This window comes from Bacillus rossius, chromosome 6, assembly GCF_032445375.1.
Source record: "Bacillus rossius redtenbacheri isolate Brsri chromosome 6, Brsri_v3, whole genome shotgun sequence".
In the NCBI taxonomy this organism is placed as follows: domain Eukaryota; kingdom Metazoa; phylum Arthropoda; class Insecta; order Phasmatodea; family Bacillidae; genus Bacillus; species Bacillus rossius.
The window spans coordinates 69,904,692-69,922,828 of NC_086334.1; the positions used below are offsets into that span (position 1 = coordinate 69,904,692).

The 18,137-nt window shown below is 37.2% G+C and overlaps 1 protein-coding gene across 2 annotated transcripts in view; it reads right to left on the reverse strand.

The window, feature by feature from the left end:
* Window positions 1–18,137, reverse strand: part of LOC134533286 (serine--tRNA ligase, cytoplasmic) — a 109,749-nt gene that overhangs the window by 40,604 nt on the left and 51,008 nt on the right. For both annotated transcript variants that reach the window (XM_063370742.1, XM_063370741.1), the window contains exon 4: window positions 7,391–7,531. In XM_063370742.1, the coding sequence (XP_063226812.1) occupies window positions 7,391–7,531 (141 nt within the window). The remainder of the gene's footprint in view (window positions 1–7,390; window positions 7,532–18,137) is intronic.

Genomic DNA, 18,137 nt, shown 5'->3' on the forward strand with positions numbered 1-18,137 from the left:
CTTCAGCTTCCTTAGTGACTGAAACAGTTCTGTATTGTATTGAAAGGGATGTTACACCAACGTGAAGAACACTTTGGCTGACTGAAATAAAACTATGTAATGATCTAGTTTGAGGTATTGGAATGGCGAGTTGGAACCTTTTCTGCAGTTGTTGTTCAACCTCTTCAACATCTTGATTTGAGCAGAACAGAAAATGTATGTTCTTTATATTGTCCACACAAAACTTGAACATATCTAGAGGAGAGATGATATGGTTTTCTACAGTCTGAAGACTTGCCTTTCTCACTATTCTTTTAACTGTCCCACCAATTCCATCACATGGTCCTTTGCCATGGCATGTGGCAAAAAAATGCCATTCTGCTTGAACACCAAAATCTTCTTCATGGTTACACAGATTTATAAAGTTCTTCTTGTTTTTGTACTGTGCCGCCGAACCATCAGAAAAGTAAATAATTTTTTTCATTTGAGGGAGGAAAGATTTTAGACTGACCAGAACTAATTTTTGAAAGGCATAGAAGGTGGTGGTGTTGTGTTCCAATGAATCACTGATAATGCAAAAGCAACGGTTCCTTAACTCTCCATCTACTTTGAAGTACATCACAAAGGGATGTATGGTGGCCTGATTACTAGACCAATGGTACGATTGTACCTCATCTTGTACGATAAAAGAAAAATTTTCAGAAAAATCCCCCATTAGTATGCATTCTTCCTCCAGCAAAGTAGTCTTCTTCATGTTCAAGAATTCTGTTTGTTTCTTTGCAATAAAATGGTGACCTCGAAGTTGCTCAAACCTTTCGACTAGCTTATCCAAGTACTCTTCAAATGGAAGAACACAAGATGATAGCTCACAACGGTCTGTTGAAACCCATAAATTGAATTTCAATTCTGTTTCCATTTTTTCAAAATCATCCCATCCTTCTTGAAGTACTGCACACAGCTTATTACTTCCTGGACATTCACAAAATTTTGACAGCATGCAGAGTTCATTATCAGTACTGCAGACCATACACAACAGGAGATGTTTGTAGTCCATGTTGACTTTCACAGCTGCAAGCATCAGTTTTACATTTTGATGTATGATACACACACAGACAGAATGAGTGCCTGACGAACCACTTAACACACAGAATTTGGGTCTTAGTTCTGCAAACTTAGAAAACCCTAGTTTCATGAGTGTTTTTTTTTTCTTCTTTAAAACATGCATAAAGTTCCTTTAGGTTATATAAGATTAACCTTTTTTGAATGCTAACTTTAACACCGTCAGGTCCCCTAACAGACACACAATCTTTTTTACCTGGCATCATCCTGCTGTACTCATCATTTTCATAGAAATCTTGAGCAATTTTTATTGAAACTTCATCAAGTTTATTTTTACCCTGTTTCTTCGCTATTTGTGGTAAAATACCATCCTTTTCAGTCAATCTTCTTGACAGACGGACCAGATAATGACTGACATTAAACTCACCCTGAACTTTAGCAATGCTCCAGCTGCTAGGAAGCAAACTCAAAATACTGACCTTTTCTTGAGTGGAATTTGCAGTCAACATTTTGCCTTTAAGCTTGTGAATCAATTGTTTATACTCAATACCTAAATCAGCATTTGCGTCATTAACATATTTTCATTGTCATTTAAGCTTTTCAAGTTAAAAGATGTACTTAGCTTTTCTGTAGCACAGGTAGCTATTTCATTAACTTTCTTCTTTACCCGTGATGGTCGAGCTTCATTCGACAACTTCTGTATCTTGACAGGAGAAATACCAAGTACTGAACAAGCTTCATTAACAGACTCAACAAGTACAGTTTCTGGTTCGTAAACATCTGAATATTCATCTTCACTATTGACAAGTATGTCTTTTTTTGGCCTTTGAATTTGATGTAAGCATTTTGTGCACAATGCTTTGCCTGGGATTAAATTTAATTCAGGATTGCAGTCTGAAAGTTTTATTGATATTTCCCGCAGTGATTTTTTAACAATTTTTGAGTGTACAGTGTTTGGGTCTGAACAAGACTTGCCGTAAATGTGAAAGTATCTGTCCAGAAATTCAGCTTTATGAAAAGTACACACAGTTTTGATATCATTACACTTACTTCTCAATAAAAATAAAGTTTTCTGCTCTTCAGTAAACTCAGATATATTATGCAATACAGAAGACCTAGAGTAAGACAGTTTATGACATACACTTTCTGTTTGAATACCAATAGAACAAGAACATTCAATTGTAATTCAATCTGTAAATACTATTACAATTGTGTATTGCAAAATTCTCACCCTAAACTGCATAAATTTACATTCATTATATTTTGTTAAAACTGAAGCTAAAAGGATAAACCAAAATTAAAATGGTATAGAAACTGAAACACACACATCCTATATGCTCCGCATCACAGCCTCAACTGAGCAGGGGACCTGGGCCTATGTCATAACAGTATTGTTGCTATGTATTGGATGACTCATAACAGCGCATTCCAACAAGATGATTCACCAGCCAGCCACACATCACTGGTAGATTAGTGGATGACTAATGATAGTGCATGCCAACCAGGTGATTAAATGCACATCCTTGGATTCTTCTTCACATACCGCCCCTCAAGGCACAAAGACCAGTGAATCATACGCTTCTAATTCAAAAGCTCATGGCAACCAAACCCTTGGGAATAACAACATTAATTATTTTTTGTTTTAAAGTACACTGTAAGGACTTGGTATTGTAATATTTTCACATTTTTTTAACCTGTCCCACATGCATTTTTTGAGCTCTGAAAACGTAAATTTTAAGAAATTTATAAATGTTACGAATTTTTTTTATGTTGAAGGATTTTAAATAACGGTTCAATTTTTTTTCTGTACTTACTACTAACTTACTAGCTTAACAGGTAAAATTACGGGCATGTTATTTTGAATCCTTCATTAAGTTTTTTAAGTCTAAAAATTTACGAAAAATCACTTTTTTGACTAAAATGTAAGTCAAAAAATCTCTGCTTGGGCTTAACTGAAATCTAACTTTGACTATACAAAAAAATGTACTTTTCTCAAGCTTTCAAATGAGCCATAATAGACATTGTTCCTAATTCTAATAAAATTTCTGCAGATCTTAGAAAATAACTGTGAAATGTTATTTTTTACTGGTCCATGCTGCAAACAGTAGGCCATATAAAAAAAAGTATTTCTTTTTTTTAATATTATAAAAATTAATTTTGAGTCTAGAATATTGGAGCGTATGCCCTACCAAGTTTCATCAAAATGTAAAATGACGTGGCAAATTTTTTTTGTATTATTTGTTGATTTCGCATGGAATGACACTCGTTCGTTTGCGTCGCCGCGGTGTACCGCTTATAATAATGTAGCAAGCGCTAGTTAGCATCATTCGTGTTTGGTTATGTTGCTTCCCATATAGAGCACCACGTAGTCGAATATCGATATCTCGACGATTGCATGCATCGCGCGCTCTCTGTCAGGTGCCGAGTTAACTACCTTTGACGGCCCGCACTCTTTCGTGACAAGTTACACGTTAGTTCAAGTCACAGATTCAAGTGGCTTGCGTTCACGTCACAGTTTGGTTTTTATATTTAAAGTTGAAGAAAGGTTTTTGTTGCACGACTTATTAATTTAAATTGTTTGGGGTGCTCTTTTAAACTTTACTTTTTAAATAAACGTACTTTCCATGAATGGGTTTTGTTTTCATAAATAACTTTATCTAACAAAATTTTTTTCTCGCATAATCTTTGCAACCCTACTTTTCAAACTTGATTTATGAATAAAATGTGCGACGATTATGCGAGAAAACACGGTAATGTGCAACGATTTTGTTGTTGCGACATCATACCAGCGAGGTGCGGGCTTCTATCCTTCGTCCCTTCCTCTTCCCCTCCCATTTCTTTTCAGTTTTGTTTCCCCCTCCAGGTTTCGGCACATGCACATTGGCGTTAGCCTTGATTCAGTCTTATTCATCGTTTGTAATTCACTGGGTTAGATTGTTTGCGTTGCTAGTTGGTTACCACAGTAATGTAGTTTGTAACTTTAACTTTAACTTCTGTTAGTCTGCAATGCGTGAGGCCGGCGTTTATTTAGTTCAGTGACTAATATTGTGACTGACTGTGATACAGTCCGATACAGTAAATGTAATTTGTTAAATTAATGGTTCATTTCTTCTAAATTGCTGTTTCGGGCTGCCAAGTTTAAACAATGTCATTGGTAATTCTTCTAATGTTTTTTGATAGTGCTGCAGTTGATCGTTTTGAAGGCACTTTAATTTCCTTGTTGAGCCCCTTGTCTTGTGCCGAGTCACGGTCGCTCGGTTTTTGGGTTTGGGTTTGCTGTTTTATGGCCATGTGTAATGATGTTCGCGTTTATTGATTGTGTTTGCTGATACACCAGTAGCAAACCTTTATACGCTCCACGCTTACTCACTGTTCAGAATTATTATTTTGGTGTGTTTACATATAAGAATGTATAATTCATATGGGGCCCATGTTTGTAACATTCATGTACACGTGAGTGAATATTTGACTGTTGTGGTGTAACTTGGACTATAATAAAACAGTTCTTTGTCTCTGTTGAAAGTTGTACGCAATTTGGTATTCTTGTAAGTGGTTCTCCACAAGTTCAGAACAATAGTTATGAAGGATAATGACTAAGAGCCTGATAAATACTCACACGTATAAAGTATGAAGATTATCTTTTCATTGCTTTATATGTCTGTGCTTGTTTATGAGACAATTTGTTGTTACATTTATAACCTACAGATGTGTCTTAATATAAACTTTAATGTGTAAAAGCTTGTGTATGCATACGAGTTATATAAAATGTTGTGAAACTACAATTTTTTTGGAAACATGATAAAATAATAAAAAAATTTTCTAACCCAAGTATAGTTGAACACTTTCTGGGCCATTTCTCTAAAATTTAACTTTGTAAGGCGCCGGACTTGAAGATTGTTTGGTTCACTTAAACCCAGCACACAAATGTAAATTACAATTAAAATAACGTTCTCATTAGAGACCAAAAGTATGTATTTATTGTGGTGGGAACAGAAGCTGTGCACTATCGGCTGGTCAAGAACTATTAGAGTTTTAGTTCTTCCACTAGGATGTATTGATAAAGTACCGGTAAATAAAAATTATTAGCAGCCCAGATGTTAAACGAAAAGTTTGTTTGGAATTAATCACAGTTTCAAGGGAACTGAAGCTACCTGCATTGCTATTGGTGGTTTGAGAGCAGTCACAGTTTACTGGAAGCTGCTCTGCCATTGGTGGTACGGGAGCAACCACAGTTTCCATCTCCTGCATTTGCCACCTCAGCTGGAGCGCTAGTCATGTCACACACAAGACTGCGACCGAATCACAGGTTGTGATTTTGTAACCCAGCTCTGCAAATGGAACTAGATAATGAAATAATGTCTCAGTGTGTTCATAAATGCTACAGTTAAAGTGTGGCCGTGTTTGTGATTATGACACAATTTTGTTTAAGATGTGTTGCTACAAAAATGCAACTTTATTTTAGAACTGGCATGAGGTTTTAAATTGTAGTTTGTGTATGTTTCACATCACATGCGACATGGAAACTCATGCCAGCTGCATGGAAGTATTTATTCAGCGTGAGAACACTACCCGGTGTTCTTTCAGGAGCTTGGATAATAAAAGCTTAATGTTCATGCTATGACTTATTTTTGTCATTTATCTGGAGTGGAAAGTTTCTCAGAATATAATTTTGGTAGCCAACGTATTTGTAAATAATTCATTTCAGAGAATCATGGGAATCGTTATGTATAGTACCCAGTGTTATGACTGGCTGAGAAAGAGCCATGTGTGATAAAAGCATTTTTTTTCAATTGGTTGTTAGGTTATGTATCTGAAAGAAAAAAAAATCTTTACTAGCCAATCATTTCTCACAGCTCTGTGCCTTCATGAAATAATATTCCTAGTGACTTTTTCGTCTTGGTACGAAAAACACAGGAACTAAGTACCGGTGGACTCACGAACCACCCAGACCTGTGCCACATGTCTGGGGCCTGAATTTATAATTAAAACCAAAACTGGCAGGAAAAAAGGTTAAAATGTATCGCAGCATGGCCCTGGCCCCTAGATGCGAAATTAAGCACTGAAGCACCAGTGAAATGCTTTTTGTGAGCAGCAGTTTGTTTGAAAGGGGAGCAATGTCATGGTGATAAACTTAGTAAACAAATGCTCACAGTTTTGCTAATGAGCAATTCAGATGGCAGTGAGAAACTTCAACCATTGATGATAGGAAAGGCACAGAATCCAAGGTGTTTCAAAAACATAAAAACTTTGCCAACAAAATATTTGGCAAATCAAAAGACCTGGATGATGTCAAAAATCTTTGAACAGCATCTGCGTGCTCTGGATGTAGCAATGGGTGTTAAGGGGAGAAACATTTTTGCTGTTTCTTGACCAGTACCCAGCTCACCCTCAGGATTTGAATTTAAGGAATGTAAAGCTTGTTTTTTCCCCCCTGCCAACTGCACCAGTGAGCTTCAGCCTTTGAACTTAGGCATTATTCATGCCTTTAAGTTGAAGTACAAGAAAAGGATTGTCCAAAAAAATTTTGAATCTCTTGGATGCTGGCAAAAGTACACAAGAAAAAAAATTAATGTTCTGGATGCAGTGCATGAAATTGCCTATGCATGGAAACAAGTAACATCAACAACAATTTCAAATTGTTTCAGAAAGGCAGCTTTCCAAGTTCAGGAACAGTGTGCACAAATGAGGACAGTGAACCAGGTGACAGCGGAGAGGAAGAAGAATGGAAGAAAATTCATTCAGACAATTTGTTCAGCGACTTTGTCAACATTGACAATCATGTGCAAACTACAGAAGAACAGTCTCTTGATGATATTGTCAGTTCGCACATGAAGGAAAAGCAACCTGATGATTATGGTGATGATTATGAAGATGAAGATGAAGATGAAGATGAAGATGAAGAAATCCCGGTGCCTCACAAGCATGAAGCTCTAGAAGCAGTTTCTGTTTTGAGGAATTACTTTTCTAGGTTCAACTGTCCAGACAGTTTGTTTGACCAATTGAATCATACAAACAAAAAAATAGAGGAACTGAGCAGCCAGCAATTAAAGCAAACCAAAAGTTCAGATTTTTTCACGCAGTAAATTGTAAGTTGTTTTTTGTACCTATACTTATTTGCTATTACTAAAATTAATTTTACCTCTTTTTCACAACCTGTATTGTAGTAATTGAACACTAGTAATTTACCATTGTGCAAGCTTTGGTTTTCACTATCGTCTCCTGATCTCGTTTTTTTTAATATTTGTACCCATACATACAGCCTTTCCCAACAGAAGGATGACAAAACTCGGCCAGACTGATCACAAAGGAAACACAACAGAACTGCAGAGCAACGAGCAGCGAGAGGTGTTACCATGAGGTAGTAGCCGCGCCCTCCGGAGACGGCCGCGCCCCTCTCGGTGTCCACGCCGCCGATCATGTGGATCAGGTCCACGTGGGAGTACGTCTTCCTCTGCGCACAGTCCCCGAACGTCCTCTCCACCTTGTTGTGGTCCTGCAACACCCCCCGTCCCGCTGAGCTGCCCCCGGGAACACGGTGCTGCTCGTCACGCTGGTCGGGAGCTCAACTTACCCTTTTCACCACTCAATATTATTGTGAAATTAGCGCAAACATTTACTTTAGCAGGGCAACTGAATTGTTGCCCATTGACAGGGCAGCCCTTCAGGATTTTTCTGACAGTGGTTAGTTTGTAAAGTGACCTAACCTAACCTAACTTAACCTAACCACTGTCAGAAAAATCCTGAAGGGCTGCCCATCCAAGGGGCAACAATTCAGACAACCTTTCAAAAACACCACTGTCAGAAAAATCCTGATGGGCTGCCTATCCAACAGGCAACAATTCAGACAACCTTTCAAAAACACCACTGTCAGAAAAATCCTGATGGGCTGCCCATCCAATGGGCAAAAATTCAGACAACCTTACAAAACACCACTGTCAGAAAAATCCTGATGGGCTGCCCATCCAAGGGGCAACAATTCAGACAACCTTTCAAAAACACTACTGTAAGAAATATCCTGATGGGCTGCCCTTCCAAGGGGCAAGTTTTCAGAATTATTTAAACACTTCAAGAAACATGTTTTCAGAAATTGGATGGGCTGCCCTTCCAGTCGCTGTACAAACAAACCATTGCCAGAAAAATCCTGAAGGGCTGCCCATCCAACGGGCAACAATTCAGCTCCCCCACTTTACTATTATGATTATAAAAAGATACTTTAACTCTCTTATGTTTTTAGAGACCAGTGATGGTGTGTGGATATCATAATCATAATTGCTATGATTCATAATGAATGGACAACCGGGTTTGATAGTAACAGATATACGTTCAAAATTAAAATGTGGGTTAATGCGTGGTGAATGTGGACAGAGTGAGTGCCAGACATCTCTCACAGAACCATGAAGCAAACTGCTGGGAACCTTCTGTCACCTGTGACAATGCCAACCTCTCGTGAGCCGGTGTGAAGACAGGAGACTAGTCCACTCAACCGGTCAAGGATGTACCCACTGATGATGTCAGGAACAGATATGGATATCACTGTATAATGTGAAACGCAGAAAATAAAACCACATCATAACAACACGTAACAGTGTTTTCAATTATGACAGAGCTCAATGAGGATTGAACTTGGATCACTTCATATTTACTGGTTGTTTTATTCATGAACTAACAAAATAGGGTTTTGATAACTTGTCCTAGACATGTGATGTGTAAGAATATTTATTGTTCTACAACCTAGTCCTAAGACACCATGGAATGGATGATCACGATGAATGCCAGTAATGCATTACATTAGATGTGAACACTGAAGTTTTCCTTCTGAGCGTTAACTTGCTTCAGTATTTTCACACTATACAGTTTGTGGTTGAGGCTATGTTCAGAACAGAATGTTTCAGCTGATTTATTTAAGATAAAGACATGTACAATACCTATATATAGATGTGCAACAGTCCTTGCTAATAAAGCCAGTGGACCTTTCAAAATTAAGTGCCTACTAGTACTTAATTCGACTCATTTTCTCTCCCATTATTTCAAACTACTTTAATAGCAAGCATCCTTCAAGTCATAATAAAAAAACTATGTTATACTTTTTAAGTAGTTGTTACTTACATTATTTAGCTATCTACTTATCTTGTACAGGGTGTCTACCAGATCTAGTAAATGAAATTCCCTGATTTTTCCAGGTTTTCCAGGTCTAAAACTGAATTTTTCCAGGTTTTCTTTAACACAATTACGACATTCCACAAAACTGAAAAAACTGCATAACAATACATTGATGGGTTTCAAAGTATTTCAACTTACTTAAATTAGTAAAAATATTACATTCTTCTAGACGTGGCCAAAGTGACTCAATTGATGGCAAATAAAACATGCTGCTACAAATATTTCACACACTCACTTTTGCAGAAAACATTAATAAAAGGAAGCTCCCATCAATTTCGCAGTGACTCAACTTTTGCGTCTATAGCACTTGCTTCAGAACAAGCCAAATCCAACACTCGAGCCTTGTTAAACTGCAATGCCTTGATCTCCTCTTCAACGCTTCTTTTTTCAGCCTTCTTCTTGTCTGTAGCTTCCTTTTCTTTTTGTTTTGTTTGCAGGGCTTCCTTAAGCCTACAACTAGCATTTCTTACATACTGTAACATGCTCTACAGCTCCAAAACGTTGAACAAAGTCATACACTTGTCTTTGTGCAATCAGTGTTTCTTCCTGCAAGTTTTCAGCCAGCAGATTAGAATTCACTGAAAATCCTCTTTCCAATGATGCATTTCCATCATCATCCTCACAAACTTTAGAAGGCCTGTTTTGGCAACTACTGTATGTGCCTTAAGAATGAGCATCCACAAGTGATCAAGGCGCCCATCTTCTCGAGAAAAAGACGAGAACAGTGCTTCAGAATCTTGCGAGGAACATACCAACTGATATGATCACTCAATGTTATCAGCTTCTTCTCCTGATAGCCACCTGTTTCGAAGACAACATTATAAACTGTACTTCACACGCTGTTTCCTCACACCCGAATTTAAAGCCATAGACGGACATAAGCAGGAAATTCCTTTGGTAAGTTTGTACTTTAGGCAAGGGCGCCCATATGATAATTTGTAGGGGGGGGCCAGACTTAGGGGTATGAAGTATTTTTAATCTTTTGGAAGACTTAACTGCGGCTTGTTACTAGCCATAAAATAGTTCCAGTTCTGACCCTGTTAAAATTTTTTGTCCTGTTACTAAAATACTAGACCACAGTACTCATTCGCCATAAAAAAATCTTTATTGGCTACTTTATTAATTAAATATTAACTATTTTATTGAAACAAATGAATTTTTAGCAACAAAAATGCAGGAATACAGTCCTTATACTTTTACAGCGTCTCGGGTACACGGATATCAAGAATACAGTCCTTCAACTAATTGCTCTCTTTACCCCTAAATAAATGTCGCGTACAAATTAAATTAAAATAATTATAAAGTTGAAAACGTGTTGGTCAAAAGATTCAACTGTGGGAGAGAAACGATTTAAATATGTTATTACAGTCAGAAAACAGTTGTTTTTAAATGTAACACCTGAAATACGCTTATAATTATAGTCAAAAATTGTTTCACAATTAAATGAATATTACTATGTTTCGATATGAATCATAATTGCTTATCATTTAAAATTAGCACAGATGGATTCAGTAGTCGAGGACTATAAGTTTATTTAGTGATAGTAAAGCGCAGAAAAAATTAGTTTATTATTAAACTAGACAATTTAACCAAACAGTATTTAGAGGTTAAGGAATTAAGTGACACCAAAACCAATGAAAATAATCGAAAATTTCTAAATGCTGACATAACTCATAATCAGCTTTCCACAGAAGAGTTTAGTTCAGCGCAATTAATCTACACAAAACAACTGGACAATATGTCGACGCGTATTTTAAGAATATAAGAAGATCCACATCGCAGTATAATTTTTTTTCGTGTCGTGTGGTGCGGGCCCTCATTTGTGGTGCGGGCCCATAGGCTACAGCCTAGATAGCCTGCGCGTAAATACGGCCCTGATAAACCCTTAAATAACATGTTCAGTACTTAACTTCAGAATTAAGATACATTAGAACCTCGATTTTACGGAGCCCGGACTCAACGAAGCCGCGTTTTTACGAATACATTTTTCAGGAACCATCTAAAATTCGGAAATTTTGACACCAAAATATATTTAATAAAAATTTAAAAAAACACTATGAAAACATATAAAAATATTTATTTTTTATGCACAGCGTATTCATATTTTAAAGCTAATACAACAGCCATTTACCGTTAGTGAATATTGTATAAGTTATTGCGGCATCAAACTCAAAATCGAAAAGAAAAAATGGACTAGGTACACTTTATTTGTCGCAAAGTTTGAAATTTCTTCGATTGAAAAATTATGTGGAGGCCGTAAAAATATATATTTTACCGCAAATGAACTATACTCAACATTACTTACTCATTCCAACATTTCCAGCTCGTGAGCATAGCAACTGAGCTTGAAACCTTGTGAAGCGTGAGAGAAAGAAACGATATTGAGTAGCTACTTCCTCTCCTTTCCGCTAATATCCAACAACCCATGCCATTAGGCATTATCTTGACATGTGTCGCATTCATTACCTTCGCTGCATCGGTTTCCCAGTAAAAAACACTCAAAATTGGTGTAAGTGACAGCAAGTAGACGTGACGAGCGGATTTTCAACTAAGTTTTTTTTTAACTTACTATACAAACAAATAATTCCCTGTGGCTATCACAAATTCAAGGGCTTCTCGCACTAAAATGTACTGTGTTTTTAATGAATGTCTGTCGTTACAGAGCAGCGTTTTTCTTCACCAAATAAGCCTATGATTAGAGACAGTAAAAATTCGCGGATTCCTTTCGAGACAGGCTGGAATCCAAACTCATTTAGCTTAATGCTGCGTCAGTGATTGGACCGCAATTTACCTGAAGGACTCTAGGCCAATGGCAAAGACTCAACTAAAGAAGTATCGAATCATAAGAATCGCAATAAACAGGTGTCCCGAGTCGGTAGCCAATGACCAGGTGATAGTTGCCCGAGTACATAGAGAATCGTTGAGTCTATCCGAGTGGTCAATGAAACCGCGAATTTTTTCAGTCCCTACCTATGATCACTTTTATGAAACAGTACAGGTGTACACTGAACTGTGTGCTTGATCTCCTCGATTATGTTACTAAAAGTGCGTTCATTAATATTTTTCAAGCCTATCTGTTAAAGATTAACTGATAAATATGATAAGGTAAAGTCCATAAAAATGCAAGGCAGGGAATTCTTCCAGCTCATCAACCCAACCCTGGAAAGTCTCGTCTGTGTTCAGTTGTCTCTGGCAAGGAGTGAACAAGTTTGCAAACTCAAATATAAATTTATTTTAGTAGCACGCGTCTTACGAAAAGGAAAGATATCCAAGAAAGGCATGTCGGACAACCTACTGTCACCACACAAAAGTTAACATGATGCAATGCGTGGTGCAACTGTGTTTAGTCGCTGTGATGTCACTTTTATATCACTCGTGCAATGAGGCAAGTTGTGGAATGTTAAAAAAAAATAAGGGGAACGCAAGGGAGGGCAGAGGGCAGATGGCAGTCTTGTTTTTACTATTTAATATTATATATATTCCGTTCAATAAATTATAACATGTATCTTCACGGGGTGGGGTGTTTAAAATTTATGAAGATAACGATTTTACGAATGCAATCCAAGCGACCGTGAGCGTACGTAAAATCGAGATTCTAGTGTAAATTGCTTACGAGTCTACTGAAGGTAGCGGAATCCTTATCCCTTTAAACACTTTTGAAGGGAAAAAGTGGTTTTCCTCAAATTCAAAATTCCAACATAAATTTTACGTTGTATACTTTTCTGGACAATAATTCTTATTTGAGTAACTTTAAATGTGTTAGCTTACCTTAAAAATTGTGAATAATCTGAACGGATGTGACGAATGAGGAAATCTAAGAAACACTACATAATAACAAAGGTTTTTATCTTTACACTTTCACTGATTTATTTACACTTAAGTTATTTATACTGACTGAATACACTAAACTAAATCTAGACCAGATGCATAAAACTGTAGACCTAAAGACTATTGAAAAATCTCTGTTTTGAGATGTTATTTGTGAACATATACATTATGACGAAAAAGTAGCAAAACATTTCGCCGTCTACAAGCACGTGTCAACTGTCGCGTCGTCTAAACTCTGACTGTTCTAAATCTGTTGTGTTGTGTTATCGCGTGAGCTTGGGTAGGATTACGAAGGGGAATGACTCGCCACGGACGTTGCGCTTGAACAGCGTTTTCTCCCTGTACACAACACCTTATATCACAGCAGCAGAACTAATGCTTGAACTAACATAAAAAAATGAAGTAGACATGTAAAAAACGATATACAATAATATCTTCGTGTTGAACCACTTCTACATAATACTGAATTTAAATAATTTTCTTTAAAGTAAAACACCTGACTACACTATTTTTTTTCCTTCCCTGAAAGCTAGGGGGGGGCCACGGCCCCCCCCTGCCCCCGGGTATGGGCGCCCTTGACTTTAGGGGACTTTTGTCTTGAAGTTTTTTTTACCATAACCTTTGGACAAGTCCTAACATCATTTTTCAGTAACAGGACAGACTTTTCTGGTACTTTCTCTTTCTTGATGGCATGGCATACTGCATAACCCAACTTGATATTGTTAGCAGTCAATAGATTTTCCTGGTTATCTACATCCAATCGAGATACATTGCGTTTTTCCCTAAAGCTCTTCAGTACCTCTGGTTTCACAAACTTTCCTGACAAAGCTAATAAAATGTCTACTAGTGAATCATACAGAAAAGGTGCCATGGGTGCTTCACTTTGGAACATTGTAAGAAACAATTCCAGCTCTGATGCCAAAGAGTGGAAAATTGTAAATTTTACTTCTAGAAGATTATCTTCAAGAGCACTTTCCACTAACCTACATTGAAAGACAGATGAAATAGAAATTTCACTAACAAATTTCTTTAGGTGGGGTAACGTTTTCATGGCACGCTCAGCAACTGCAGTATTTTCTAACCATCTGATTGCACAAAATTTCTTGGGAAAAAGCTCTGATCTAGTTATTCTAATGTAATCTGCCCTCCTTGCAGGTACATGCTTAAACAAAAAGTAACTGTGCCTCAAAAAACTAACAATGTCCCATTGTGTAGCATAAATTCCAGTTTTGAAAGCACCATGGACCATATGAAACCCACAGCTACCAATTTCTAGCAACGATGGCGAATCTTCACCAAAAAAGTCTGTGATATGTATTTTCAAAGCTAACAAAAATGCCCAGTTTACGTTGGGGCATCCATAATTACTTAAAATTAAATGCACCTGTCGGTGTAATCCAAACGCGGGAAGCACATGCCGCAGCACGTCACGTCAGCAGGAACAGACCAGCTTGAACCAGTTTGTATCACGTGATTTAACGCCACTTCTGAATCCTATGGTAAATAAAAGAAAATGGACGTGGGAACTGTTCTTTATTTGCCATTCAAAAATAAAAATGGGAGGGGATACACTTGATGCTACGCCAATGCAAGCTGATCAATAAACAAAAAAGTATTGCCAACTACAACCTACCAAACCAAAATTCCCTGATTTTTGAACAAATTCCCTGATTTTTCCCTGATTATTCCCTGATTACAATATTCCCTGATTTTTCCAGGTTTTCCAGGTTTTCCAGGGTCAGTAGACACCCTGCTTGTAGCATTTTACAATAAAGGTTTTTTTAAATTAAAAATTTTTTCTACCCTGAACATGGGTTGAGTTAAAAAGGGGACAGTGTGGGTACAATATTTACAGCATTAATAGTTCTGTAATAACATACAAATAACATATTGTTATGGAATGTTTAAGTAATGTTGGTACAATAAAGCCTCTTTATAAGCAAAATAGCGTTCCACAGAAACGACCGATGTTGAGAATAAACAAATTGAAAACTAGCGTAATGTGTTTGTTGTATGTCCGGTAAATGCTCTTACAACAAAGCCGAGAGAGTGGGCTGGTAAGAGGTGGGTGCAGTGAGTGAACTTGCAGTCAGTGTGCAGTGTGCATACTGTTATGTTAACTAGACATAAAAGGGTCGTGACAATAATCAAACAAAAATTAGAAGAAATTGATTGAATAAAAAAATGGAAAGATTTTGAAAACTGTTGCAGTTGATTTTGGTGTTGGTATTTCTACTGTTTCTGATTGGGTCAAAATTAAAAATCAGTTTGAAGATCATGCTTTGAAAATGCATAACAAGAAAACAATGAGAATGTGCCAAAACTAAAAAAGTAAACGGGGTTGTGTTTTTATTTTTACGCAACAAACGGTAAAGGGAGCAACACAAATGGGACTGATAATTTGATTGATTTTGACTGATTGATTTATTGATACACTTGTGACTGGGTTTCCGGGTTTCTGCCCGGTAGCAGAGACCCCCCCCCCTCCCCCCACCCCAAAACTCGTCCAATTTCTGAAGCTTCTTCCTCAAGTCCTTTCCTCTTCTAACAGCCAGTATCTTTCCCTCAATCCCATTCCACTCCCGCCCTGTCCTCATCAGGAATACTTGCCTTCCTCTTTCCGTTCTTATCCACTCTCTCTGGATCTTCCACCCATGATCCCTCCTCCCTCTATACACTCCTTTGTTCAACCTGTCTCCCAGTATTACCATCCCACCCCTGCTCCTTCATCATCACCGATGGCCTATTCGTCTCACCCTTCGCCCCTTCCCATCTTCTCCACATACCCATCGCCCATCCAGCCACTTCATGTTACACCCTTTCTAGTTCCTTAATTTCTATCCCTAGGTATGGGTCCCAATTGCCGCTGCATATTCAAGCATTGGCCTCACCAACTCTGAACACACCTTATCTTTTAGTCTCCGTGCTGTCCCCGTCAGTATCCTAGCAATCAGTCCTACCACCCCTCCTGCTGCAACTGCTTTCCCCAACCTATCCAGGAAAAGACTGCAATTCTATTCAAAATGACAGGTGAGATGAGTGAAGGATTTAAGGCAAGTGCTAGATGGCTTGAAAAGTGGAAAAGTAGGTAAGGTGCAAGTCAAGTAAATGTCTGTGGGGAAAAGTTATCTGACGATGATGATGCCGTGGAGGTTTTTAAAGCAGAGGACAAATTTTTAGCAGGAAACTCAAATGAACAAATATTCAATGAAAATGGAACGGGTTGGAATTTTAAAATGCTATCAAAATATGCCTTGCTTCAAAGGGTGAAAAAGAGAGCTCCAGAATAGACAATTAACAAGCAAATAGCGACGGTTTTGATTTGCAGCACTGCTTCAGGAAATCATTAACTGCGGCCTAAGGTTATACAGAAATCTAAAAAAACAGAGCACGTTGAAAAAATTGTCGAAAATACTCTTCCTGAGTTTTACAGGAACTTAAGGAAGGTTCTTGGATGTCACCTGAGTTGTTCAATGAATGGTTAAAAAATGAATTTCTTCCCATTTCAGTCTATTTTGAAATCATAAAATCTTCCTAGAAAGCAGTGTTCTTACTTGATAATGCCCAAAATCACCCTCCAAATCTGAACGACAAAAAAATCTTTATGAAGTTTACCAGCGAATTTGTCAAGTTTGGTGCAGCTTTAACACCAAGGTGTTATTGCCTGCTTCAAAAAACCATTACTGAGCTTTTTTCTGAAATTTATGTTACAAGATAGTACAAACAAGTCAATCAGTATTCATGAAATCTTACAACTGTCAACATGAAGCATGTGGTGTACTGATGAGCTTAATTGTAGTGGGAGAAAATAAAATCCTCCACTCTAGAAAAAAACTGGAATAAACTTTTCAACTGGATTTTACTTAACAAAAATTACTATGATGACGAAACTCTTCATTGCTTGATTGAAAAATACCAGGTTGTGAAGAAATAGATGAATGGGTATACTGTGATGAGTCCGAACTGGAGTTCACTGAACAAGAAATTGTCAACATAATTTTGCAAGTAGGCCCAGCGAATGACCACAAGCAGACGACGAGAACAAGGATGTAGCACAGAACAGCCATGACACTACAAATGAGCTCTTTAATGCTTTAGATATAGGTTTATGAGTGTTATATTTTTTGCTAAGCTAATGTTTGGATAAAATAGGATTTACTGTGGTAAGTCATGATATTTTTAGGTTGCCTTGTTCGCTGATGAAACATTAAGGTGTAGCCTAATAACAAATTATACAATTTATTTATAACATTTAGGAAAAACCTCTAAGTTAATGTGACTATTTTTTTCTTCCGACTGACCTGGGATGAACAACCCCTCCGAGTTTCACATTTCATGTTTTTGTCCTGTGAAGCCTCTTTTACAATTGCATTACTTTTCCCAAAACTTTTTATGGTTTAACTTAAAACCTTTTAAGTTTTAAACTATGCTCATAATTAAATCCCATATTGAAATTCTTATCTGCTCGTCCTTCCAAAATTGTAATATCAGTGTAGAATCTGCTTACATACAAATAAATAATTGAAGACCAATTAACCTATTTTAGAAAATCTGATTTTCTCAAATTATTATTTTTTTAATATTATTAGTCAGCACAAAATGCCATAACTAAGAAAATATATAAGATATGAAACAGCGTGGTCTTTGTATGAGCATTTTTGTTACAATTTAAAAAAAATAAGTAATTTATTTTTAAACATCTTCATTTTAGAAATATGTTCATGACCTTTATTCATGTCAGTATTAATTTACATGGTATTAAGTGTGAAGCACGCCTATAAACGTGTTATTGTTAAACCTAGGATCTATTTGCGAGCAAGTTTCCTCCTCATGTGAGCACTACTAGGGTTTCCTACGAAGTCCTGGAATAACCCAGACCATTTACCTTAAATGGAACTTGTATGGAAGTTGGTTACTGTTTACATGCAACCAACAGTGTAACTTTCTTGAACTACACCAATTCCTCACATAGCATGTCTTCAAATTATGCAAATTCATTTAGCACGTTAATTTTACTGCCCCAGTCTTGAATAGCACGTCTGTAAATTTCAGTTAGCACGAAATCGCCACAGGCACGACGCCACGAAGTCTGCTTCAACTTGGTAAACAAT